This window comes from Nannospalax galili, unplaced genomic scaffold, assembly GCF_000622305.1.
Source record: "Nannospalax galili isolate Female #2095 unplaced genomic scaffold, S.galili_v1.0 scaffold424, whole genome shotgun sequence".
NCBI classification, from domain to species: Eukaryota; Metazoa; Chordata; class Mammalia; order Rodentia; family Spalacidae; genus Nannospalax; species Nannospalax galili.
Window position 1 is genome coordinate 1,420,977 of NW_008352334.1, and position 27,809 is coordinate 1,448,785.

The 27,809-nt window shown below is 44.5% G+C and overlaps 3 protein-coding genes across 6 annotated transcripts in view; 2 read left to right on the top strand and 1 right to left on the bottom strand.

The window, feature by feature from the left end:
* Window positions 1–2,927: 2,927 nt before the first annotated feature.
* LOC103747034 (cytochrome b-c1 complex subunit 8) lies at window positions 2,928–4,393 on the top strand. Its single transcript, XM_008849332.3, has 3 exons — window positions 2,928–3,084; window positions 3,183–3,345; window positions 4,200–4,393. Exons 2-3 carry the CDS (start codon window positions 3,192–3,194, stop codon window positions 4,292–4,294), a joined length of 249 nt encoding a protein of 82 aa, XP_008847554.1. The 5' UTR covers window positions 2,928–3,084; window positions 3,183–3,191; the 3' UTR covers window positions 4,295–4,393.
* A 5,352-nt stretch (window positions 4,394–9,745) lies between these two features.
* On the top strand, window positions 9,746–10,710 carry Leap2 (liver enriched antimicrobial peptide 2). The gene is made up of 3 exons (XM_008849333.2): window positions 9,746–9,855; window positions 10,033–10,172; window positions 10,438–10,710. The coding sequence occupies exons 1-3, from the start codon at window positions 9,799–9,801 to the stop codon at window positions 10,472–10,474; spliced, it is 234 nt and encodes a 77-aa protein (XP_008847555.1). The 5' UTR covers window positions 9,746–9,798; the 3' UTR covers window positions 10,475–10,710.
* Window positions 10,711–12,523: 1,813 nt separating this feature from the next.
* Window positions 12,524–27,809, bottom strand: part of Aff4 (AF4/FMR2 family member 4) — a 75,414-nt gene continuing 60,128 nt past the window's right edge. For all 4 annotated transcript variants that reach the window (XM_008849335.3, XM_008849336.3, XM_029554206.1 and 1 more), the window contains 8 exons: window positions 26,430–26,521; window positions 25,202–25,265; window positions 24,973–25,109; window positions 24,660–24,731; window positions 23,407–23,500; window positions 22,151–22,194; window positions 20,978–21,198; window positions 12,524–17,317 (listed from right to left, as the gene is read on the bottom strand). In XM_008849335.3, the coding sequence (XP_008847557.1) occupies window positions 17,190–17,317; window positions 20,978–21,198; window positions 22,151–22,194; window positions 23,407–23,500; window positions 24,660–24,731; window positions 24,973–25,109; window positions 25,202–25,265; window positions 26,430–26,521 (852 nt within the window). In that variant the 3' untranslated portion in view covers window positions 12,524–17,189. The remainder of the gene's footprint in view (window positions 17,318–20,977; window positions 21,199–22,150; window positions 22,195–23,406; window positions 23,501–24,659; window positions 24,732–24,972; window positions 25,110–25,201; window positions 25,266–26,429; window positions 26,522–27,809) is intronic.

Sequence of the window (27,809 nt, forward strand, 5' to 3'; positions counted from 1 at the left end):
GACTGGTTATATAGCTGAACTCTTAAGAGAAAACAGGAATTCTAAAATAAAACCTTTTAAGGCTGGGGAAGTAACTGGAAATACCAGGTTTGCTTTTTTCTTGATTCATCTACCCCACCCCACTTCCAGGTGCTTAGAATAAGTGATTATTTACCACATGATTCTGGGACAGAGAGATAAAAATCACAGTTGGTATGCAAATTTCAGAGCACCCGTTAGGCTGTTCAGCTGGCTTAGTATGGGAGCTGTAAAGTTGGCATGATGCAACAGTCACTTGCAATGTGTTTTTTTTGTTTGTTGTCTTTTTGAGACAGGGCCTCCCTGTAGCTGCAGCTGGCCTGGATTCGCTATGGAGACCAGGCCGGCCTTGAACTCAGAGATCTGCCTGCCTCTGCCTCCCGAGTGCTGGGATTACAGCTGTGCACCACCACTATGGCCAGTGATTTATTTTAAATCATCCTTATAATGTGTGTGTCTGTGTGTATGTGCACATGAGTGCAGGTGCCGGAGAGGAAGCCAGAGGCAGCATCGGATCTCCCAGGGGGTGGAGCTACAGATCTAGCCAACCTGGTCTACATAGTGAGTTCCAGGCCTTCTGAGGCTACAGGGAGACCCTGTCTCAAAAATCCAAAAGAAAAAAGAAAAAAAGGAACAACAACAAAAAAAGGAACATTACCTTTAACCTTGCCAATTACAATCTGCCTGGCTGGCAAGATAGTTCAGAAGTAAAAGCACTTGCTGCCAAGTCTGACGACCTGAGTTCAATCCCTGGGACCTACGTGGTAGGAGAGAGTTGACTCTCACAGGTTGCCCTCTGACTTCCACTCACATGTGCCATCCACTCCCTCTCCACCCCGTAAGAATAAATGTAAATTTTAAAATATTTTAACTAATGTGACTGCAGTGCCCTCAGAGGTCAGAAATGACAGATCCTTCTGGAACAAGAGTTATAAGTGGTTATAAGCACTCCTCCCAAGTGGGCTTGGAACCAAACTCTGGTCCTGTGGAAGAGCAGTATGCTCTCTTAACCACTGAGCCATCTCTCGGCCCTCCAAAATTTTAAATGTAACAAAAATACAATATCCAAACCCCTTACTTTGGTTTACATTTATTTGTACCATACTTCAGCTAAAATGTTTTGAGATATTTGCAAGTGCTATTAAATAAACATCTAATTTTTATTTATTTGAGACAGGGTCTCCCTGTAGCCCCAGCTGTCCTGGAACTCACTGTGTAGACCAGGCTGGCCTTGAACTCACAGAGGATCCGCCTGCCTCCAAGGCGAGCGCCACCACGCCCGGCAAAAGTCTTATTTTTTTAATAATCATCCAAATGGCAGAATTCACCACAGTATTTTAGTCCTTAGCTGTCAAAAGAATTTATGTTTCAGGGTTGGAGCTGAGCCCAAGCTAGATATTATTTTAGGAAACTGTCGGGAAGGTGCATCCTGACAGCTTAAAGAAGGGACTATCTAGCCGGTCGGAGGGAGGCTATCTCTGTTATAGGACAGAGTTCGTAAAAAATCACCAACGTCACTTTAAGAAAAGTAGCAAGGTAAATTTTAATTTTCGACTGGCCGGGCTGTCTATCTCAGGAGTAGAAGCAGCCCTGATGATTGTCAGGTCAGAGTTTTTACAAGATTACAGAATTATTATTAGACACTTGGGAACCAATCAGGTTTGCACAACATAGCAGAACTTTGAATCTAGACATCAACAACCAATCATTATACAGACAAGTGATACAGTCATCAGTCATATAAATCAACTTTGTGACCTTAAAGCTAGCCAACAGTTTTAGCCATAATAAGTATAGTAAGACAGTCAAGGTAAATGACTTCTAGGTGGTCATACAGTAACAAGATAACAAGGGTGGTCTTATGCCCTGTCAAGATGACCCAAGATAGCAAGCAGATTACAGAAGCGAAAACAAGCTGGTTAATCAGATGTATGATGTCTCGAATTAGCACAGTCCATGGTTCATGGCTAGGACAATCTTCCAAGGCCCAAGGTTGCCCCCCTTTTCCTTTTGGTGTGGAGCAAAGTTGCTGCTGAAATGGCTCTGAACAAAATGGAGTAACTTAGGGAAGTTTGCTGAACCAGTTCAATCTCAGAAAATCAGTCTGTATAGTATCAGGTTGATAAAGCCTAAGACATCGCAAAATTTAAGCTGTTTGCCAGCCAGGCCGTGGTATTATACGCCTTTAATTCTAGCATTCGGGAGGCACAGGCAGGCAGATCTCTGTGCGTTCTAGGCCAGCTTGGTCTACAAAGCCAGTTCTTCGCTGGGGTTACAGATCAAAAAGACCAAAAAAAAAAAAAAATTTAAGCTGTTTGTCAAGCACCACCCAACCCAGGTTGTGGCTACTCGACAGTAGAATGCGAGGTGAGTAGGCCAGCTATTCCATCACAGGCACTGCGTACAGCAAAGTCAGTGAGCCTTAAGGATGACAGCATCCATAGGAGAAAGGCCTTTTATGGAGAGCGCTCCCTGGTGAGTGGAGGACGCTGCCGGGGGTTGCCTAGGCAACAGACCCGCATCCCTAACGTCCTACTGGAGTCAGTGCGCGGCCGACAGTCGTCCTGGCCCGCCTTGGCTTGCAGGGCGGGACCCCATAACTCTGGACAGACCTCAGGAGCACTCGGGACAGGTGGGAGACCAGCAAGCCCGAACTCCACGCCCGTCCAGCCCAAGAGGGCGACAGAGCAGAAAAGGCAGCAGCGGAGCAGGTCACTCAACAGGCCCCTCCAAGCCCCGCCCACGCGCGCCTCTCGTTCGCGTCCCTGCCCCTCCCAGCCTCAGTTAGGCCACGCCCACCTCCATAGGGAGCCGGCCACGCCCACTGAGGCCGTCCACGCCAACGCCCCGACCAGCCAGCTAGGCTCAAGCCACGCCCACTGAGGCCGATAAGGCCACGCCCACCAAGTACGCCTCTTCTCTGTAGAGCCAGAGGCAACGGCGCCTCCCCTTGGAGACAAAAGAAAATGGTACGTCCGGAAGAGACCTCATGACTTCCGGGCTCGCCTTCCGCTCCCTCCGGAAGTGGCGTGCGGAGGCCGCCGGATCGAGCCCGTGCTAGCAGAGGTGACCCCAGTGCGGGCCCGAGCGGGGCTGGAGAGACTTCCGGGGTGCGGGGTGGGTCCCCCGAGGCTGAGCCCGGTACCGTTGTCTCCGTCCTGCAGGCCGCCGCCATGGGCCGCGAGTTCGGGAACCTGGTGCGGATGCGGCACGTCATCTCCTACAGCCTTTCGCCCTTCGAGCAGCGCGCCTTCCCGCACTACTTCAGCAAGGGCATCCCCAACGTGCTGCGCCGCACTCGCGAGCGCGTCCTCCGCGTGGTGCCGCGTGAGTGGGCCGGGGCGGGGGGGGGGAGTTGTCAGGCTGCGCCGGCACCTCGCCCGAGTATCCCTGAACGGCTGGCCTAAGGTCACCCGGAAGACTGCAGCGTCTCCCTCAGGTCATGGGTATCCTTTTATCAGTGATGAGTGTTAATGTGCGGTAGATAGTGCAATGTGACGTGAAAGTGCCAAGATCAACGAAGTGCACATTTGAATTTGGCGAAGATGTTGAGACTGGGTATTGCCGTATAGCCCAGGTTGGCTTCAAACTTGTGATCCTGCTGCCTCGGCCTTGGGAAATGCTGGGATTACAGGCATGCACCACCACACGCAGCTTGGAATGTACTTTTTCAAGTCGTGAAGTTTATGTTTGGCGAATTTCATCTCAATAACCTCATGAAAATTTGTTTTTAGTGTTAAGTAGGGGAGAGACCGGGAAGCTTTAGTGCAAAATCTTTCTTGTTTGACTTTTTTGTTTTGCTTACTTGTAAAAATGGGTGTAATGTAACTTTTTCAAAAGTTGCTTAAAAGCAGTTAATTGGGGCTGGAGAAATGGCTCAGCAGGTGACAACACTTGCAGCTCTTACAGAGGACCTGGGTTCTGTTCCCAGCACTCACATTGCAGCAAACCACCACCATAAACTCAAGTCCAGGGGCCTTTGTGGCACTGCAGGCACATGGCAAGCTTAGTCAGCAGAAGACACATGCACAACTAAAGTAATTTCTTGCCTTTATTCCCAGCCCTGAGGAGGCCAAGGCAGGAAGCTCTCTTGAGTTTGAGGCCAGCAAGGGCTACATAGTGAGAACCTGTCTGAAATGATAATCAGTGTGCTCACTACTTACTCTTCTTGATTTGTGCAGCATTTGTGGTGTTTTACCTCGTGTACACATGGGGGAACCAGGAGTTCGAGAAGTCCAAGAGGAAGAACCCTGCGGCCTATGCAGAAGACAAGTGAGCGTCAGAGCTCGATGAGTTTCCTGCCTGAAGACCCTTCTGTGGGAGAGAAGTGTGTTCTGGAGTGTCTGGAAGACAATAAACCACTTACTGGCCATACTGTTGTGAATTCACTTTTTGGTTTTTGGTGGGCTTTTTTTTTTTTTTTTTACTTATGTATATGAGTGTATTGCATGCATGTATGTGAGTGCACCTGTGTCATGCAATGCCGTGGCGGTCAGAAGGCGGTGTTGGATTCCCCTGGAACTGGAGTTAAGGATGATTTGTAGCTGCCGTGGGGGTGCTGGGAATCAAACCTGGGTCCTCTGCAAGAGCAGTCAGTGCGCTTAACTGCTGAGCCATCTCTCCAGCCCCATGTTTTTTTTTTCTTTTTCAAGACCCAGTATGTAGCCCTGGCTGGCAGTGTAGACCTGACTAGCCTCAAACTCGAGATCCACCAGTCTCTGCCTCCTGAGTGCTGGGATCAAAGGTGTGCACAACCACGCCCAACCCAACTTTTGTTTTCTTATGAGCAGAGTCCTTAGTGTGGTGCTGGTAATGTTCAGGGCATGATCCTGCCCTTGGCATAAGTCCTGACCAGCTTTGCCTAGCCTGGGGTTTGGGGGCAGGTGTGGGCGGCACAGGCTCTGGGATTGCTGGTTCTTAGCACTCTTTCCCCATTGCAACCATAAAGTCTAGCAAGGACACTAATGACGATGTCAAGTGCTCTTCCTAGTCACACGAAGGAACTTTGAACTCACAGCAACCTTTGACATACTATACTCCTTTGCAAATGAGGAAACACAATATAAGTAATTTGCCCCAAATTATATAGCAGTGATGTGTGATACAGTGATACAGGCGTGTATGCTTTTTTAAAAATACTTATGTGTATGAGTGTATTGCCTGCGTGTGTAAGTGCACCCATGTCGTGCAATGCCTGAGGAGGTCAGAGGTGTCAAATTCCCTGGAACTGGAGTTAACCACCATGTGGGTGCTGGGGATCAAACCTGAGTCCTCTGCAAGAGCAGTCCTCTTAAGGTGTCAAATTCCCTGGAACTGGAGTTAACCACCATGTGGGTGCTGGGGATCAAACCTGAGTCCTCTGCAAGAGCAGTCCTCTTAACTGCTGAGTCATCTCCAGCTGCCCGCTCCATCCCCCCACCCCGCCCCCTCCCAAGTGTGCTCTTAACCCATGTTCTGCTGCCTCTTCTACAGCAGCCTTTCTTAGCCTGAGGGGTTCCAGCTGTGTGTGGGTGGTGGTGGGGGGTGATCATGGGCCTTGACAGCGGGTCAGTCAATAAACCACGGTTTTGCATTATGGAGTCAACCCCCAAATGGCTTTGCTATGTGTAGAGGATAAAACTGAAAGTATTCTGCACTCTAGCTCTAGAACCCGTGGCTGGCTTTCGAGAAGCTGCTCTCTTCCCTTCCAGAGGGTAGGGTAGGTGTCAAGTCTGGCTCAAGGCTGTCTTTTTTCCTGACTGCTGTTGCTTCTTGAGAACCAAAATTACTTCAACAACAGACAATCTTGAAGTTGCACGGATTTCGAGGATATAGAAAAGTTGAGGTGAAATGAGTGGTAGAGAGGGAGGCCCTGAGGGAAGTGACATGATCCCCCGCCCCCACGTCTCATGTCTGGCTCTATCCCTGAATCTTGCAACACTTGGGTCACAGACTAAGTCCAATAAAGCTCCAGGTCTAGATGGCACCCATCCTGGGTTCCCAGCCCAGGGGAGGAACACTGCCCTGATAGGCTGTTAACGGCTTTCATTTTTGCCCCTGGAGGAGTCACTCTTGCAGCCCCCTGGGCATCTTTACACTGTTTAACTGCTTGTATTCTAGACAAACCAGTTCAAAGGAATCAAACATCTTAGCCCACAGCCTTTGTTTGAGCCTCCTGGTCTGGTCTTAAAATCATCTGTTACTGTTGAGTGTGGAGGTCAGAGGACAGCCTCGAGGAGTCATGTCTCTTCCACCTTTCTATGGGCTCCAGGGATTGAATTTAGGTCACCAGGCTTGCGTGCTAAGTGCCTTACCCACTGAGTCACCTTGCCAGCACAGTATGGTTCTTTTTTACCCCATGGATGCTCTGTGGAGATGACCCTGCTCATGACTGAAATTGTTAAGGGCTATTTTTAGCCCGTCCCTTGCAGAGGGGCGTTCCTCTCTGAGCTCGGAGGCAGGGATCTCATTTAGGAGATGTGCCAGGGCACTGGGGTGTGGAGTGTAAGCAGTGACTTTGGTACTACAGAATGTGGGAACTGGGGCCACCTTAGGGACTGTTCTGTTTGTAGAAATTCACAAAGGTTGACTTAAGCCTCTGTGTGTGTGTGTGTGTGTGTGTGTGTGTGTGTGTGTGTGTGGTTAATGCCGAATGCCTTCCTCTATCACACTCCACCATATTTTTTGAGCCAAGTTCTCTGAAACTCACAGATTCAGCTAGACAAGGCAAGTTCAACCTGAAGCTCACAAGTTGAGCTGGCCTGGGTGGCCAGCAAGGCCCGGGGACCCTGTCTCCACTCCCAGTACTGGGACTGCAGGCTATGCCACTACGCCAGGCTTGTTACTGGGTGCTGGGGATCAGAACTTACGTTCTGTTTGTGTGACATGCACTCTACTGACTGAGCTATTTCCCCAGCTCCTTGAGTTAAGTCTTTGAAGAAGACAGATAGCCTTGGACCCATGTCACATCCACCCAGGGCTTCCAGCCTAGGGCATGGCTCTTTTATGCTGCGGTGCAACCACTTGCTCCACTTAACCCATTTTGAAAAAGCACATGTTCATGCCTCTGGCATCTAGGAAAGGGAACTCTCCAGCCTGCCAACATAGTACCCAGGATATAGGCCCACCTAGTGCAAGCCCAGACGCCTGCCAGTTCCAGCCAACAACAAAAGCAAGTACACCGTGACCCTTTGTTGAAATTTTACCTGGAAGCTTTTCCATTTCAAAGTCTTTCATCTTTTATTAGGGACCTCCTGCTCAGGACAATGTAAGTTTCCAATTACTGCCAAGTCCTAATGATCTCTCCACCTGTAAACTATTTCAGACAGCTGCTTGTGGGTCCCTGCCCTCTTTCATTTCATCCTGGCACTTTCTGATGTGGAAAGTCCCTGGAGTTGTATGTGGCATGGTCCAGCTCTTGGCTGTCAAATCTGTTTGTCCCATTTTCTTCTTGTAAATTAACCGCTTGGGTCCCCAAATGTGCCCAGGAGGCCTGTGATCTACTCCCACCTCACTGAGCGAGAGAGGAAAGCCGAAGAGGGGAAGAGCTAGCCTGTGGTCGATGGTCTCCGCAGACAGAGGCTTCTGCCTCTCAGCCAAGTGTTCTCTCCTAACCGTGGGAATTAAGCCAGCTGAGGTTTGTCTAGCAGAGGAAGGAGCGTGTAATTTTCAATTCATTCAGCAAAATGATTGCAGAAAGAACCTTTGGATTTTTCAAATTTCAGGACCCAAATAGTTCTTTCATCAAGGTATAGGATGGCTCTGGATAGCTAGTGCCAATTCAGCTAAGGGCTTAGATGTGGCTTTGAGCCTCCAAATTCAAGGTGCGCCCCAGGATGTATTTTTCCTTTCAGCCCTAGGTATTGAATCCAGGGCCTTGCACATGCTAAACACCCCACCCCCACCCCCCGGCTTCCAAACTTAAAAACTACAGAGTTCGTGTAGATGTATGCTTTCCCTAGAATGGTTCCTTTCACAGACACCTATCAGGATCTTCTTTGGTAAGTAATGCTGGCTTCCAGATGGGTTTGAGTCTGAAGGAACAGTCTTTACTTAGCACACAGGCTTCCGTGTCTTTTCCCTTGACTGTGGTATTGGCTTTAGAAACAACACAAAAGGCTACTTTGATTTTTCTGAGTAGAGAAAGGCAGAAACGGGGGGCTGGAAGATGCCCATCTTTTGGATGGGTTGCAAGTCACTGCAGGCTGGTTGAGAGGTTGGCACTGAGCCCATAGACCCAACGGGTTCTAGGACATCACGCTGTTCAGTCTTGCTTATCTAATCAGATTTGTGTTCTTACTCAATGTTCACTGGGTCACCACAGAGCCTCTCCCCATCTCTGCAAAGTTCCTATTTAGTCTGGGGTCATTCAGTACCCAACCTCAGGGAGAGGGAAGGGAGCAGCCAACTAGAATTGTTTGCTGATAGGGTTTAGCATATACGTCTACTCCACAATTCTCAAGTTGGAGCTAGAATTTCCCTCCAGGTGAGTTCCACAGTCCCAGGACTGAACAAGACAGATCTGCAGAGTTCTATCCCACCAGTCTCAGCTCTGACCTCCACCATACCACCCACTTCTCCCCTGGCAAGAAGCTCCATTTGACTGGCCACAGAAGGGTGACCATCCTCTTCTGTCCGCACTGCCTGCAGCTCCTTGTTTTGTGGTTAGGGAACAGGTTCTTGTCCAGATATCCACCTGTGCAGATGAGGAGCCCTGGGAAGAGACGGCAGCCAAGTTTTCAATGAGATTCTGGGCAGGCGGCATCTTTTTATGGCTTCTTACCCCTTCGGATCACAAGAAGAGCTGGTCCTATGAATAGCCTGACCCAGAATTTAGCATTCCCCTCAAATGTGTTAAAATGCCATGGCCAAGTGTGGTAGTACACTTTGAAGACCAAATCAGTATTGTGAAATCAGGCCAGCCTGGGCTACGTAGTGAGATAGTATCAAAATAAAAATCATGTCATTTAGGACCTGTGGCTCATGGCCTAAAAACATACAGGGATTCCTACGATTACTAGTGGATGTTAGGGCTTCTACTGCCCTGAGGCTGCTGGAAGGAAACACTCTGCCTGGGGATAAAGCCCATGGTTCATTTACTCGTTCAAATCCCAGTGCCCTTCCCTTGGAAGGGTAGGATTTGCGTATTCCACAGCTGGGACTTTATTCTCGTAAGGTGAGCAGGGCTGTTAGATGACAGTCCCTCTGTGCAAACAGGGAAGGTGAGACACTGCAGACCGCTTGCTGTCGTCCACAGAACGGAGACAGGGGCCATAGCCAATCGCTTGTACACCAAAGGGCAGAGCTTTTTTTCCCTAGACAAGCTAAGAAGTCTTTATTTCTGAAGACTTCGTCAGAATTCTATTCTGATTAGAACCATCTCACTGAGCTGTTTCAGGACTTTTTTTTATTCTGGGAATTGAACCCAGGACTTCACATGTGCTCCCATCCTGCTGAGCTACTTTAGAAGGGTGGCCAGGTTCTTATTCTCCCCTTAGTGGATTCACGTGGCTTTCAAAGGGACAGCAAGACAGTGCTGACTTCTGATAAAATGGGTGTAAGGGTCCAGGCCAGCAACACACTTATTCAAAGTCCAGATGAGAGATCAGTTAAGTGCAACGTGTCTCGAGTGTAGCCCATGAGCACATTCCTTGGGTAGACATTAACTTATTCAATTGATCCTGATTACAAACTTTGCCCCCCTCCCCACCTGGTAACCATGAGAAAAATAAATATGAGTCTATAAAAGGAAACGGGAACTGCTCCCTGGCTTTCGGGCTCCACTGTCTTCCCTCTGCCAAGATGTTATACCTCAAACTCTTCACAGTGCTCATGACCTGCTTGCTGCTGTTGGGTCAGGTAAGGAAGGAAACACATAGTTGTGGCCATGGTAGAGGAACTGAAACTTGAGCCAGACTCAGTCCTGAGAAGTGGTTCCGGTTGAGTCTCTGTATCCTGGGAACCATCCTTATTCCAAGGTGAGTAGCATGGGGTGGGCTCGTCAGTGTCTAAGATGACTGTGTCTTTGCTCTACAGGTAAATGGCTCCCCAATACCAGAACTGAGTTCAGCAAAGAGAAGATCAAGGAGAATGACCCCATTTTGGAGAGGGGTTTCCCTCAGGCCCATTGGAGCCTCGTGCCGGGATGATTCCGAGTGTATCACACAGCTCTGCAGGTACTCCACAAATGCAGGTGCTGGGGTACCGAGAGTCCTGGGAAGCTGGGAGGTGAGATCAGGAAGCACAGAGCCCTAAGGAAAGAGCTAGGATGAAGGAGTACCAGGGCTGGGGCTGTGCAAACTCTGAAGAGAATCCCTGCCCAGAGCTGTCCAGGTTCCTGACTGGCCAGACCAAGCCGAGGGGAGGGAAAGGTGGCAGAGGTGGCCTGGGGCTCCCTAGGCTCACATCCAATCTTAAATACCTCTTTTTTCCCCCACCTAGAAAAAGACGCTGTTCCCTAAGTGTGGCCCAGGAATGATGCTCGTGCCAGGGGAAGTCACGGCCAACAATGCTCCATTCTATGGAATATTGGCTAACCTCATTCTGGTCGGAGATACTAAGTGAAGCGATTTGTGTTTTTAATATTTAAAGACAAACGCATGCTTTCAACTGGTCTCCGTTTCTTCTTAGAACATTGATGTGTAGATAGACGGTAACTAAACCTCAGAGTTTATTTTTCTATTAAATGCCTCAAATTAAAATCCTGGCAGTCTGGAATTCACTCTTGACTGACTCTGTACATATACAACCAAATGTCATTATCTGATGCTGTGGTGACTTTGCCTGAGAAGTGTGGTGTTAACACACTTAAAAACAACAGCCAGGTGTGTTGGCACATGCCTTTCATCCTAACACTTGGGAGGCAGGTGGATTTCTGTGAGTTCCAGGCCAGCCAGGGCTACACTGTCTTGAAATAAATAAATAAATGCCTATGCCCCAAAGGCATCAGAAAAGAGTCAAGATTCTATTGGGCAGAATAAGTGTGATTTATGGCAAGGACCCATGGCTGGGAGCTCAAATTTTCTGTAATTGGACGAGATCTGTGCTGGTGAGACAAGACTTTTAGAGAGTAAAACTGGACCCTACATTACAAAGCAGCAACTGCACGAGGCGGGCAGAGAGCTGAAGGACAGTGCTTGTGAACGTTGTACAGAAAATCTATTGGTATTTATTAAACTTAGTTTCTCCAGCTATGGTTTGGCATTATACAAAGCATTTTAATGACACAGCAGAGTTAAAAAGATTTTTACAAATTGAAATGTGATACCCTTGTCTCCAAATATTTTAATTGCCATAAATTTGTTTAAAAATACACATTAAACGCATGTTTGACACTCTAAACTGTTTGATGCATTTCTAAACTTTATACCACAAAATACATATAATACACCATACAGATGTGGAAAAATCTAGTTAGTATACAATACTTTGCTCACCATTAGCAGCTTTATTATGTGAAATGCACATACAGACTTAGAAATCCTAGCTTTTGAGCCCCCAAGTACCTCTGAAATTTAATGTATTGCAACAAATAAAAATCACAGTATATAATTGAAATTTTGGTTGAAAATGTCAGATGCCTAAATATTTTGGATAAAAGAAATGTAAGACAAAGGTTTGAATCGTGTACAAACAAAGGCATCCTATCAGTAACAGTACCTTTCTGCAGAATCAACAGGTTTATAATTTATCAATGGCATTACTTCCCCTCCAAAACCCTCCCCAAATATCAAACCATTATTTACCAAATAATTTTAATTTCAAATAAAAGGATCTTCAATAAATATATAAGCATCTCTACCCTCCATATACAAAATTTCTTAAAATCATTCAAAACGGAGGCTAGAAGGAAATCTCCCTAACTGTGCTTACCAACCCCACATCTGGCCCTCAAAAGTGGTTGTCTTTCCAGACCCCGCAATCGAGCCATTTTCTGTTGGTGAGCCCCCTCCCCCGAGTACTGCTGAATGCACGTGCCAGTGATCTGCAAGGTGTGTGCATGACGGGGACGCTTCTTGAACAGCAACAACGAACTCAACAGTATGGATATCATGGCATTGATTTGAAAGGCAGCATTTCCAAACTGCTATTTTTCAGAAAGGACATAGCAGGTAGAAAATTCCGATGGCTAAAAACTGAAAAGAAGCTCACAAGGAAGCAGCAAGAGGTGAGAACCAAGTGTCACTAGAATTTCTTGGTGGGAGCTTTTCCATGCTCATTACAGAGCGTCCTCTGGGTAAGGATGGTCTATGCTTAGCTGAGCAATGGTGGCAAGGACAGGCCCATCGTGATTTCCTGAATATCAACTTCTTTACATACCAACTATTTAAGCTGCTAGTTAAGATGCTTAAACATCTACATGACTTGGTCGAGACTTCACTTGAATACTTTATTCTGTGACCAAATTCTGCTTAAAAAAGAGATGTAGCTGCTCTTCTATTCCCTGTTCTGGAGACAGCAAGTTCTTTTAATTACTGTGGGGTTCATGTGAACATGAGTTCAGTGGCATCCTTTTGCTACACTTTTGTTTGGTTTTTACAGGGTTAAATGGAGGGCATGCAGGCCTCAAATTGGCACTTTGAATGCCGCAATGGAAGCACGCACCTCCACTAACTTCTTTATTTACTTGTGTTCTTTGAGAATGGGTCTCATGTAGCTCAGGTTGGCTTGGAACTCACTCTGTAGCAGAGGATGACCTTGAACTCAGGGTGTACAGCAGCATGCCTGGTCTTCATTAACTTTTAATGACTTACTTTGTACTACTTAGTAGCTTGGTTTTAGTGTCCACAAGTCTTAGCTGGATTCCTGTTAGTGAGTATGGGGAAAGTATGTTCACAAACATAACCACTGGGCCACCTGCCACTGCACTTTCCAAGCCATTCAATGATTATTTCTTGTATTGATTTTACTGAACAGCAACATTAGGTGTGCAATATTACTGGAAGAAAGACTGCCTCTCCAACCATGGTGTGAAGCTGAAATGAAACCTGCATTCCACATACTAGCATAGTGTGCGTTCTAAGAGTCTACATGGATTTGAATGACATGTTCTGGATCCCCAAGTTATTTAGGTTTATTCTAAACACCGTCACAAGCTGCCTAAAACAGTCATCCTCAGTAGATGTTTCTGGGTCCAAGACACCTATAGACTCCTCTAATTCAAAATACATAATGAAGCCATTTTTTTTCCATTACCTACTGGAAAATTAAAATCTTTCCCACCCTGTAAGAGCCCTATTACACTATAGAAGGGCTCAATATATTTGAAAAGTTAATTTACTACAAACCATAGTAATTAAGCTTTAACAACCTAAAGGAACACACGTTGCACTCTTGAACATTAACATTCAAGGTGTCAAGAACAAAGTGTCTCAGATCAATTTAATAAATAATGTGGAAATAGTTGCACTAAGCTAAAGTACTAAACACACATTTTTGACAAACTAATTTTATGTTTTCATACATACATACATATATATAAAGAGTGTATGTGTACATAATTTTAAGATCCAAGGTTGCATACCCTCATACCTAGAAGAGTGCACAGTGTCCCCTTCTCAACTGAGCTAGGCATCACTAACTGGAGCCACCACTGGCTGCCCTGAAACTCCACTGAGCTCTGGCCTCAGGCCAGCACTTGTGTTTATAAAACAGATGCCTTCTGCAGGCTCTTGCTTCATGATGAAGCTCATTCACTAAATCTCAAGATACCAAAGTTTCCACCATTAAATACAATGATGCTGCTTAACCTGGCTGATTAAATCTTTAATAAAAAGAAATGAGGACAATTTAAAAACAAAAACAAACAACAACAACGCCACACAACAGTGAATCTACTAAAGCCACAGGTGTGTCACTCAAAGTGCAGCCCAAGATGCCTATGGATCCCTAGGGCAAGAGCTCCTCAGAAACACAGACTCGCGTGGGCATGTGCACACATTACTCTGAATTGCTTTGTATTCAAACTGTAGTGCTCAATCTTCTCTTCAGCAGCTATTGCTATAAATTGTCTGAAGTACACACTGCTAATAAAGTGACTTTGTAGCTCCTTGCTCAGAAAAACGTGGAACTAAGGCAGAGAGAGGGCTGGGTGCTCTCCAGCCAGCATGGAGCCTGGGGCTAGGCTGCTCAGGCTTGAATGCTGGAAGGGAGTGCTCCTGCAGCCCAGCCTCTCCCAGGCCAAGACTACTGGGGTAGTGCCACCTCCCGCAGTTGTCTGTGGGTTGCCTATAGAGGGACCATGGTGCAGGCTGCGGCCTCCTGGCATACAAGCATAATCTTTAGAGCAGTCAACAGAGTATCATTTTAAAGATAGTTGCTATTTCTATAACTAACTGTATAGTGAATGTAAGTTTCAGACTAAGTAAGTTTGTAGCCACTTGTCAAAACCAGTTTGAAGTGGTTAGTAGATGCTCGGGGCACCTACTGAGAAGGGAGGAATGGTCACTGTAAAGGAGTCCAAGGTGTGTGCTGGAGATGACTGACACAGACATCTGAGAAGACAGACACAGAGGAGAGTGCATTCTCAGACTACAACATCGAAAACTCAATTTTGATCCACTGCCCGTTTCTACCTCATGGGGAAAATCTTCCACAATAAAAGGCTTCACAAATTCATTCCTCAAGAATTAGCCGTTTTAAAGAGAAGCATCTTGAAGCAGCACCATTAAATATGCAGGAAACTTCGCTCTACCATCAGTCTGACCCCAGAATGCTCCAGCTGCCTTTTAGGACACACGACACTAGAATTCGAACTCAGAGGTGCCCCACTGCCTTTGTTATTGAAGTCTAAAAGCCCAGAGAATACTTGCTGCACTTCTAAGACATCACTGCAAATTAAGGAACCAGACTCAGAGGAATCAGCAAAGGACAGGACATACACACACTTGATTCACAACTGTTAGAGTAAATCACCATCACAATTGAGGAGACAATGTCCTCTGAAGAAAAACTAGTCCTAAAACACTACCATTAAATTAGAAAGATATCAGAGGCAATTTCTCCAAGGGGAAAAAATGTTAAATTCAGGGTAATATGTAGATTTCAATCTTCAATGATATAAAACAAGGAGACACAAAACACTTAAGCTCTATAAACAGAGTGCAGGACAAAGTTCACGGGTCAGCAGAAACAGGTGAGAAACAGACTACGCCAGAGGGTGAGCGACACTGCTGGACTGAAGATTTCCTATCACTCTTCCTCCCGTTCCATTTCAAATCGAAACAATCATCTGCCGACAGTAGGGCAATTTTTTTCCCAACTGGATGGACTTTTGGAGTGAGAGGGACAAGCCATTTTGAAGCAGCATTATACCAACACAGCACATCATGCACCAAAGCATTAACTTCTCAGAAATTAGTCTTTATGTGACTCTAAAGGAAGATTTAAAATCAAAGAAAATTTCAGCACTGGGGAGGCAGAGGCAGGTGGATCTCTGTGAGTTGAGGCCAGCCTGGTCTACATAGTGAGTTCCAGGCCAGCTGGGGCTACAGGGAGACCCTGTCTCAAAAAGACCAAAAAAAAAAAAAAACAAAAACAAAAAAACCCCAAAACAAAAACAAAAACAAAGAAAATTTAAAATTATTATTGTAAAGGACCAACCAAGCACGGCTAATCTGGTCCTAGTGTAAAACTTCATCTGTAAACAATCCATAGAGTTGTCATTTAAAGGTAAGATTTAAGGCACACCAGACATGACAGGGGCACTAAAAAAGTATAGAGGAAGATAAATCCTCACCCTTCACTCCTCCACGTACCTCAAGGGAACGGTACTTTGAATGTACAATTGTTACAGAGCAGGTTTCTTAGGCTCTGTCCCTACTTTTTCCCTTTTCCAAAGGAGCTCACATTGAACCAAGTTAGGTACTTTTCTAATAAGAAATTTTTCTTTTTTTTTCTTTTTCTTTTTTCCTTCTTTTTATGTGAGTCTTGTATAGCTCAGGCTGGCCTCAAACTCATTTTAGAGCTTGAGAAGGATCTGATCCTCCTGTTTCCACCTCCTGAATGGGATTACAGGTATGTACAACCGCACCTGGCTTCGGTGAATTTCTGACCTGTCAGAAACACATCATTGATGAGGGCCTTTGAAAACTTTGAAAAGGAGAACTTCATCATCTCCACATTAGAGTTAGAACTGTAAAAGCACACCCTGAAAAGCTCCAGTCAGCCCATTTCTAGATCAAGTCACTGCATGGACTTCTCTGAACATCACAATCTATCCACTATAGGGGGAAATCTGCAGAGAGACTAACCATCAAACATTATCAGTGAGAGAGACATAGGCCACAACCTTCAGAAACTGGATTGCCCTTTGCTTCAGGAGTAACTTATTCTGCTTCAATTGCCTGTCAAATGATTAAAATAAAAAGAACACAAGGTTTCAATAAAACCCTTAGTTTAAGATTGTCCTTTCATGAGGCCCTTCAATATGACATGCTTCTCCCAACAAGTTTATCTGCTTTTTTTTGTAATGCATTAAATGCAATTTATAGTCACCTTGTGATTGCTAGTGTTAATATACACATTCACAGTTTTTGAAATAATGCATATCAAACAAGACACATTTCTTTTTGCATCCATGTAGAATGCCATCTTCTCATATTTAAGTGATTTTTCATTTGTAGAAGAGTATCCTTAATACTAAGCATAAATCCTACAATAATAAAATTGTAGTTAAGATCTGAAATACCAGGTAGTAGGTATAGAAAGAACATGTCCCTATCTTAGATGAACCAACTCTCTTAGAAGACCTACCACAAAAAGACATTAGGTAACAAAGCTCCCAAAATATATAAATAAAAATGCCTACATTAAATTTATGCTAAATATTCAACAGAGTAAATTTATAGGCAGAAATAACTAAGCTTTAAACAGGCCCCAATCTGGGACTTGAAAAAAGTTAAAATAAATAGAATTTCACTTGATTAATTATAAATTGTAACTGGAATTCCAATCACTAAAACCACCTTACCAATGTGCTGCAGGTTTAAAAACATTTAAATACTTTTCACATTGGGAATATTGAAAGGGTCAACTGATATGATGGCTTTGGGTTATAAAAAACACCACATAAACCAGGAGGAGAAAACCATTCCTCATTCTTAGTGTCGACTAGGAGGCGTGTATGGCAGTTTTCCTTTGTGATGTGACACAGTGTTGTGGAGAAAATCAGAGGCAACGAGAGTACACTCAGTTCACGATATCAGCTTGGCGTCCTGGCGAAGCCAGTGCAGTCCCTGCCGGGTGTAACGAGCCAGGTCTGTCATGATGCTCGCATTAAAGATGAGAGGACCCATCACCTTGTCCAGTTCAGCAAAGAACTCTAGAAAAGCAAAAACATTAAGTATTATACACTCTTTTTTAAAATTTTATTTATTATTTTTATTTTATGTGTATTGCCTACATGAAGGTAAATGCACCTGTGTTGTGCGATGCCCTTGGAGGTCAGAAGAGGCTGTCCAATCCCCCGGGACTGGAGTTACGGACAGTTGTTAGCTGCCATGTGGGTGCTGGGATTTGAACCCGGGTCTTCTGCAAGAACAACCAGTGTTCTTAACTGCTCAGCCATCTCTCCAGCCCCTGTACACTCTTTTGAATCACTGATTTAAAGCTTTTAGCTTGGACTATAAAATAGCATCCCTTTCTATATTAAAGTGATTTGTCCATGATGTTTTAGAATTAAGAACTCTACTATCTATCCAGTTACAGCATTCCTTAAGTCATGTTTACCCAGACTGCACAGTTATGGATAGCATGATGAAATGCCACAGAAGAGAATGGGAAACTCTGATTACACAATAAAATGGAGACCTTGGTCTACACACTGTCCTGATTACTCAAACCATTCTCTATTGTTTTTGTGCAAGAAACAAGTGGTACAGAGAAGTCTGCATGTTTCCCATACTAGCTCCTGTTGGGGGCAGGGGGTATGTGTGTGTCCTGGATTTGTACTAGGCTCCTGTGTGTGTGTAATGTGTGTGTGTGTGTGTGTGTGTGTCCTGGATTTGTACTAGCTCCTCTGTGTGTGTGTGTGTGTGTGTGTGTGTGTGTGTTGGGGGATCCTGGATTTGTACTAGCTCCTACGTGTAGGGTTGGAGAAGTACAGTATCCTGGATTTGATTCTAATGGAGTTTTGGGAGCAGAGGGCTCTCAAATAATAATTCTCAGAGAAAAAAAGCTTTTAGATATACAGAGAAAAAAAGGTTGTTAAAAATTTCATGCTAGGCAGGGCGTGGTAGTACATGCCCTTAATCCCAGTACTCAGGAGGCAGAGGCAAGCGGACCTCTGTGAGTTCAAGGCCAGCCTGGTCTACATAGTGAGTTCCAGGCCACCTGGGGTTACAGGGAGACCCTGTCTCAAAAAGATAAAAAAAATTTCATGCTAGCCAAACCAAGCAAGAAGTACTCAGACACGGAGAAGGCTCAGCTGTCTTTACAGGATTCCAAGGAGTAAACACAGAAGGAAAAACGTCAGAAGAGAACACTCCTTTCCTCACTCCATCCCTCCAACCAGGTCTCATAAAGTCCAAGCTGGCCTAAACTCCCTTCTATAGCTGAGGATTACCTCAAACTCCTGATTTCCTGCTTCTGCCTCTCAAATGCTAGAACTACAGGCATGTACCAACATGTTCGGCTTCTGAAGAATTTTCTATTTCCCTGTTTCCTAAGAGAGTAACAGACCCAGGTAATGACTATCTGAGCATAAGCTAAAGTCTAAAAGGAACCATTATATCAATCTGAATAATCTACTGCAGCCCCAGCTGGCCTGGAACTCGCTATGTAGACCAGGCTGGCCTTGAACTCATAGAGATCTGCCTGCCTCTGCCCACCTCTGCCTCCCGAGGGCTGGGATTAAAGGTGTGCATAACCATGTCTGGCTCTTTTTTCTATTTTTGAAGATAGGGTCTAGCTATGTAATCTAGACTGGCCTCAAACTTGCAGTCCTCTTACCTCAGTCTTCCAAATGCTGGGATTACAGGCACACTTTACCATGCACGGGGCTGATCAATTTTTTGTGTGTTTTTTAAAAGACTCTATTTTATGTGTATGAGTGTTTTGCTTGCATGTGTATTACCTGCAAGTCTGGTCCTACAGAGCCAGAAAAGGTTGTCAGATCCCCTGGAACTGGAGTTACAGAAGCCATGTGGTTGCTGGGAACTGAACTCTTAACCACTAAGCCATCTCTCCAGCCTCTCTAATCTTAACATCACTAAAAGGGGTAACTATTATATGTATCCTACAATGATGCAATAGAAAATTAGAGTCCCGGGGCTGGAAAGAGGGCTCAGCGGTTAAGAGCACTAAGTGCTCTTGCAGAGGACCTGGGTTCGATTCCGCACCCATATGGCAGCTGCGAACTGTCCTTAACTCCAGTTCCAGGGGACTCCGAAGCCCTTTTCTGACCTCTGTGGCATTGCACAACACGGGTGCACTCACATACATGCAAGCAATATACTCGTACACATAAAATAGAAATAATAAAATATTTAAAAAAAAGAAAAAATTAGAGCCCCATCTTGAACATATCTTTTTTTTTTTTTTTTTTTTTTTTTGAGACAGGGTCTCCCTGTATTCCCAGCTGACCTGAACTCACTACATAGACCAGGCTGGCCTTGAACTCACAAAGATCTGCCTGCTTCTACCTCCCAAGTGCTGGGACTAAAGGCATGAGCCACCACGCCTGGCTCTTGAATATATCTTAATACTGAATTTGAATGTAATCAATATAAAGAGGAACAGAAGAAATGTGTGACATCATGAGGATATAATCAGTCAAATCTACAGTGAGACATACTCTATGACCCAGTTTCTTCTCAACATCAATGGCAACCAAAAAGGGGGAAAAAGGAGTAAGTGAGCTACTTCACAGACTTACTTACAAGATGCAATGTTTAGACCTGGCTTCAATTCTGCATGAAATAAATCTAACTGTTCTATTTCTTTAAAGGCATATTTGAGGGGCTGGAAAGATGGCTCAGCGGTTAAGAACACCGGCTGTTCTTGCAGAAGACGCGGGTTCGAATGCTAGCATCCACATGGCAGCTAACAATTGTCCATAACTCCAGTTCCAGGGGATCCGACAGCCTCTTCTGTCCTCCGCGGGCATTGCACAACACAGGTGCACTTACCTACATGCAGGCATAACACTCACATACATAAAATAAAAATAATAAATAATAGGCAGGCGTGGTGACGCACGCCTGTAGTCCCAGCACTTGGGAGGCAGAGGCAGGCAGAGCTCTGTGAGTTCAAGGCCAGCCTAGTCTACATAGTAAGTTTCAGGACAGCTGGGGCTACAGGGAGACCCTGTCTCAAAAAGACAAAATAAAAATAAATATTTTAAAGGCATATTTGACACAACAGGGGATGGCTGATGGTAGCCAAGGCACTGCTCACCTCCCCCTCTAATTGCAGCACAAGCTGCTTTCACTATGCCAGAATAGAGGGAGCTTTATCTTACAGTCACAACTACTTCTAGCTTTTGTCACCAGTACCATGAGAGCTCTCTGAGTCCCTTCCTCCACACCAGTCCATCCCATACTGTGTCCCTCACCACTAGGATAAAACCCAGGGCCTTATGTATGCTGGGCAAGCCATCTGCCAAGGAGCCATGCCCAACCCAGGGGTATTTTAAACTACATCCAATTCAGTTATATTTAATGTGACAGCCAAACACAGGAGGTTGTTATCAAACCAATTAGGATAAACTTTAAACTAGGTGGTAAAGTAAAGGTATACCAAGATATTTAACCATACAAGTTCTTTAACAAGTCGTGGTGGAACATGCCTTTAATCCCAGCACTTGGGAGGCAGGGGCAGATAGATCTCTGTGAGTTCCAGGACAGCTGGAACTACAGGGAGACCCTGTCTAAAAAGACCAGGAAAAAAAAGTTTTTAACAATCCTGCCCCTCGAAGTTTACCCAGAGCCTACCTACCTTTCTAACAATCCCGCCCCTTGAAGTTTACCCAGAGCCTACCTACCTTTTTGCTCTTTGGAAAGTTGGTCAGCTTGGTCCCAAATTTCAGTGGCATAGAGGAAGTTGGATGTAACCTGAACGTAGCTGGCTGCCATCTGGTGGATCTTCTGTGGAATGGTCACTGAGGAACCACTTGCTGAAGCACTGCTGCCCCCAGAAGAGTAATTTCCAGAATTGCCTGGTGACAGCTTTGGGGAAACAGGGGAAGGCATCCCAACAGCTTTGCTACATGAGACAAAGAAAGCTTGTTCAGACAGCACTTTCAAATCACCGTACTTCTGGGTTTACCTACACGAAGACTTTTAGAATTTAAAGGTTCTTTCAGACTAGAAGGGGTCCCAGACACCCATAAGATCTTCTTAATTAGCCAGGCGTGGTGGCACACGCCTTTAATCCTTTAATCTCAGTACTCAGGAGGCAGAGGCAGGTGGATCTCTGAATTCCAGGCTAGCTTGGTCTACACAGTGAGTTCCAGGGAGACCCTGTCTCAAAAAAACAAACAAACGAACAAACTACTTCTAAATTAGAACCAAAAGCTACGGCAGGTAACAACACCTCTAGATCTTTTGTTTAACAAAAGGCAACAAAACAAGAGATGGGCCATGACTGAAGAAGTCAAAGTCCCTTGTTACAGCAGCACCTCAAAAGCTCAGGAGGCAGATCTCTTCACTGCCAGCTCAGCAATGCCCATCTATTCAGGCATGCAATGACAGACTTTTCAAAATGCTCCCAAACTGTGGTGATGAGTGAGAGGACCTCTTCTTGAACAACATGATTTCTCACACTTTTCCTAGTTTAACTACATTTTTTTTTTTTTTTTGGTCTTTTTGAGACAGGGTCTCCCTGTAGCCCCAGCTGGCTTGGAACTTACTATATAGACCAGGCAGGCTTTGAACTCACAGAGATCCACCTGCCTCTGCCTCCCAAGTGCTGGGACTACAGGCGTGTGCCACCATGCCTGACCCATCCCACTCTTGTTCATAAATAAATTATAAATTTACCAAAACAGTATTTCAGGGGTTTGGGATTTAGCTCAGTGGTAGAGCGCTTGCCTAGCAAACACAAGGCCCTGGGTTTGGTCCCCAGCCCCGGAAAAAAAAAAAAAAAAAAAAAAAAAAAAAAAAAAAAAAAAAAAAAAAAAAAAAAAAAGTATTTCAGAGAACAAAACTTTACTTACCTCCCCAAGCCAGGTGAAGGTGCTTGAGAATTATTGTAAGAATTCTGTAGAAAAAAAATTTTTTTACTTAAAACTACATGTAACTTTTAAGATACTAAATGCATTCAAAAGTATTTGGGCTAAGGCTGATCTTAAGGAACTTTACATATAAATATAAGACACTATAATGGGGGTGAAGAGCAGAGAATGGTTAGATATAGCTCAGTTGGTAGAATGCTCGTGTGATAGTATATGCCTGTCTATAATCCCAGACGGGAAGATCAGAATGTTCAAGGTTATCCTAGGGTACATAACCAGTTGAGGTCAGCCTGGACTACATCAGATTCTGTCTTAGAAAACAACACAGGGCTGGAGAGATGGCACTTGCTAATTCCCCAGAGAACCTGAGTTCAGATCCTAGCACTTAAGTGGGGCAGCTCACAACTGCCTGTAATTCCAACTCCATGGGATCCATCACCCTCTCTGGCCTGAGGATACCAGGCACATACAAGTCACACACACAAATAGAATGTATTTTAAAAATAACAACAAAAGTGTGTCTGTGTGTATGTGCATGTAAAGGCGTAACATACAGAAGCGAAGATTAGGACGACCTAGGAGACTTGAAGGACAATGCAAGGAACCAATGAGAAGAGAGATGAAGGCAAGAGGGAATGGGGAGATGAGTCACACTATGACAAAAATGGGCACAAGAGTATATGTGACCCACACAGGTTGACGTAAGAGGGGTTTAGACAAGAAATGAGAGACCCTCGACCTCGAGGACCTTGTAGGCCAGGGGAGGAATATGATCTTGTTCCTGTGGCAACAGTAAATTACTGAAGGGTTCTAAAGTAGTAACAGCAGGATTATAGAGGAATTGGTAGTACTGGTCTACAAAACACACAGGAAGACAGTTTTGGAAACTAAGATAATATTGTCTGGCTGTGTGGCTCAGTGGTTGGGCACCTGCTTAGCTTGTCCAAGCCCTGGGTTCAATCCCTAGCACTGAAAGGAACAAACAAACAAACAAACAACAAACAGCAGTCTGCAGAAGGACACCAGTGAGAACAGAACATTCTCAAGCACAGACAGGGCTGTTGTATACAGCATGAAAGGTCTATGATTAGATGCACATGAATGGAAAAGCTCCATCAAGAAACTCCAAAGATGTGTGATGATTCTCAAACAGGAGCAGCTCCTCTCTTGCTAAGTTCTCCCAAGTGAGAGCCTCTCAGGGGTGAGGACAGGAAAACTAACACTCTCTGTGCTCTTACCTTCAGGTGCTCTGTCAGTGTCTTGGAGTACTTCAGTGCATTCTCCTTCTTCAGTTTGAATAGCCGCAGGTACAGCAAAGACTGGCACCTCAGGCTAGCCAATGGAAAGGACAGTACGCTTATCAGACCTGCCTACATCTCCACAGACAATCTTTGCATTGTATGAGAGCACAGGACCAGCTTCATGTGAGTAGACCATGGCCCAAGGTTGACAAACCACCCCACAGGCAAAACCAAAAGGTATGCTCTTACTGTGTAACACACCATAGGGGAAAAAAGTGGCTAAGAAACTTCGGACTAGCTTGCCATTAGATACTTATATTCAAAAAAGCACCACACCAACCACAATACCTTAAAAATTGTTGTTCTTAAAATTTCAGTAAGGGTCATCGCCAGACCAATTTTATAAATAATGTAAAATTAAAAAATAAAACGCTGGGCATGGTGGTGCACACCTTTAATCCCAGCACTCAGGGGGCAGAGGCAGGCGGATCTCTGTGAGTTCAAGGCCAGCCTGGTCTACACGGTGAGTTCCAGGACAGCTGGGGCTACAGGGAAACCCTGTCTCAAAAAGACAAAAAAAAAAGAAAAGAAAACTAAACTATGAACATTACAAACGTGATGAAAGATATCAGCCCGAACACGGCTTACCCAAAGCCATACATAATTACTCCTTCCTGTCTACCCGGTCATGCTCAGTTCACACTCACTTGTCTTTTAGTTCTTTAAACTTTTCCATTCTTTTCCACCACACAGCCCTTGCACATGTTGTAACTTCAGAATAGTCTTCCTACCCTCTAGTCTTACCGTCATACACACCCTTCCTTCAGAGAACTCAGTTTACAGAGCTGTGTGATTATCTAACTCATTTTGGTGTCTTTATGGTGGAGTATGAACTCCATTTTGAACAGGACTGTGTGAGATTGAATCCCAGCTGCATTCTGAGCTTGAACACAGTACAGCACCAGAACAAGTAAACAGATGAGTCCTACGAAAAAGCGAACACAATGGAGAGAAGAGCCTGGAAAAGTGCTCACGTAATTCTATGGACGGTTCCAGGATCATCTCACTTCATCAAGGCTTTCAAGATGGCAGTGGATTAGAAACAGACAAGAACTAAAATATTTCAGTAGGAATTTTGAGCTATCTTTTTCTATTTGATCCATTAAAGCAGGTTTGTGACAGGGTTTTATGGAAGCCTGATTCAAGGAAATCCTCAGAAAAGCTCACACAACACAAACACCAACACTTACCAAAGCACTGTGAGTCTCTTATCTGCAGCTGTGGCATCTGGGGCCAAGTAATTCTTTAGCTTCATAGTATATCTATGAGTTAAGATAAACAAACATCAAGTAAAAGAGAATCCTTCACCTTAGGACTTCCTTTGTCCTCAAAGCATCAGAATCATACCTCAATAAAACACCCACTAAAATTCTTATCCAAGGAAAATAAAGGATGGAGAGTAGAAGGCCAAGGACCCTCTCCATTCATTATTTTGGTTAGATAAGTCCTGTTCTAGATGAAAACTAAAATTATTCTGATGATGAGGCCAATTTTCCCACTTACTTGATGAGCTCCACTGTGTCTGAATACATCGGGAATGGGGACTTAGATTCCTGAGCATTCTTCTCTAATGCGTTCCCACATTCGATGAAAGACACCACAGCATCAAGGTAGTACACTGCCTTCTCAAACCTATCAGACTAAAGGCAAGAGAATGGGTTCTGAGTTAAGACCATCAAGCACGAACAGCACATGGAGCTGGAGCTGATCTGAGGAACCTGAATGTACATACCAGAGCGTCTGCATTGTGCTTTAGCTTTTTTGCTTCTTGTAAATAATGGTCTGCTGAATAATTTCTGCAACATAAATGTTTTTTTATAAATACAATGGTAAACATCCTAAGAGCATTACTAGGTCATTTCAGTTTATCATTTTTCACATCTTCAAGGAATTAGTGACTATTAAACATTTTTTAAAAATTTTATTTATTGTTTTTATTTTATGTATATGTGTATTGCCTGCATGTAGGTAAGTGCACCCATGTCCTGCAATGACCATGGAGGACAGGAGAGGCTGTTGGATGCCCTGGAACTGGAGTAACGGACAGTTGTTAGCTGCCATGTGGGTGCTGGGATTTGAACCCAGTTTTCTGCAAGAACAACCAGTGTTCTTAACCACTGAGTCATCTCTCCAGCCCCTAAACATTTCTTAACAACAATAATACCAAGCTCTTTAATAACATGAATTACTGGGGGCTATTTGTGGCAAATCTTCTACTCAGGCACACAGAAATCAAGTTTCCTAGTATTAAATACTAACTTGTTCAAATTGGTTTAAAAATCAAGAATAAGGCCAGGCGTGGTGGCGCACGTCTTTAATCCCAGAACTTGGGAGGCAGAAGCAGGTGGATCTCTGTGAGTTCAAGGCCAGCCTGGTCTACAAAGCGAGTTCCAGGCTAGCTGGAGCTACAGAGAGACCCTGTCTCAAAAAGACCAAAAAAAAAGAAAAATCAAGAATAAGATGTAGACAGGAGGCAGGATGTGGTGGTGCATGCCTTTAACCCCAGCACTTGGGAGGCAGAGACAGGCAGGTCTCTCGTGAGTTCAAGGCCAGCCTGGTCTACATAGTGAGTTCCAGGACAGCTGGGGCTACCGGGAGACCCTGTTTCAAAAAGACCGAAAAAAAAAAAAAAGATGTAGACAGAAGAGCTACCTTCTATCAGAATGTAGTATGTACACGCATGCATGCACGCGCACAAGCTGCACGCTATGAGGACACTTATGGTAAACAGTGACACCAGAAGCAAGAAGTCCCCTGGGAGGTGCCCCCTTCACATCACTCAAGAAAGCCACTAGTTATTTAAGGAGCAGTAGCTGACTAAGGAGGTTAAATTAAAATTTGAGTATTCTGTAGGTCATGTGTGAATATTAACCCCAGAGTCACTGACATATTAAAATGGGTTTCTATATGCTGAATGGAATGATTTCTTAAATGCACACACAAAAATATATTTATCTCACCTGTCATCAAAGGCAAGCTTTGTTCTCCGAGGTTTTGAAGCATCAGGAGTTGTAGATGGAGGACAGTTGGAGGAGCTATTTGGAATCTTTTCCTGACCAAAAGAATATACACAAATGAGATGAAAATTGCCAGCAAACTAAAAATTAAGCTAATTGCATTTCTTTAGCCATTGCTAAAACAGAAACAAAATTACAGAGCCTTCAGTAAGTAATTTCCTTGATATTTAATTTTATAGTACCTTTAAAAAAATGATTGGATTCATTTTATACAACCAAAATATTAATTCTGGTGTTTATTAAGAGCCTATCACACCCAATGTATTAGGGTTAGGTATTTGTTAAAACCTAAAGCAGACACAAGCTGAATATAAAAAATGGCCATATAGGGCTCGTTAGATGAGTAAGAGCACTTATATGCAAGCAGAAGGATCTGGATTCAATTCAAATCCCCAGAACCTATATAAAAGCTGGGTATGGCTCCATGTGTCTGTAACCAGGGTTGCAGGGCAGACACACAGGTCGAGGAAGCGGCCTAGTTGAAATGGCTATAGTTCAATGAAAGACTGTCTTGACAAATCAGAGCACAATGGAGGGAGACACCCAATGTCCTCCTCTGGCCTCTTCATGTGAGCACAGATGAGAGAGAGAGAGAGAGAGAGAGAGAGAGAGAGAGAGAGAGAGAAAAGCTCACTATGATATGATTAGAGAGAGATTAAAGGGAAAATTTACAGGAAACTTTTGGTTAACGAAAATAATAATAATAGGGCTGGAGAGATGGCTCAACGGTTAAGAACACTGGTTGTTCTTGCAGAAGACCTGGGTTCGAATCCCAGCACCCACATGGAAGCTAACAACTGTCCGTAACGCCAGTCCCAGGGGATCCGACAGCCCCCTCTGACCTCTGCAGGCACTGCACGACACGGGTGCACTTAACTACATGCAGGCAGTACAGACATACACATTAAAAAAAAAAAAAAAAGTTTTTTAAAAAAAATAGGCTGGGCGTGGTGGTGTACGCCTTTAATCCCGGCACTCAGGAGGCAGAGGCAGGTGGATCTCTGTTAGCTCAAGGCCAGCCTGGTCTACAAAGCGAGTTCCAGGCCAGCCGGGGCTACAGAGAGACCCTGTCTCAAAAAGACCAAAAAACAAAAAACAAAACACACACAAAGAAACAAAAACAAAAAACAAAATCCAGTGTTGAGCAACCTTTAACTTTCAATTGCTGATTATTGGAAACATCAGTTACAAGTACTATAGCCTGGTGGCATTCCCACTGGCAACTGCCATAGGTGAAGCCTATTTGCCATTAGGTCAAAGAGACTGAGACTTGCTGTGCATTTTATGTTGTCAGTATTCCTATTTTCCTATCTGCCTTAACTT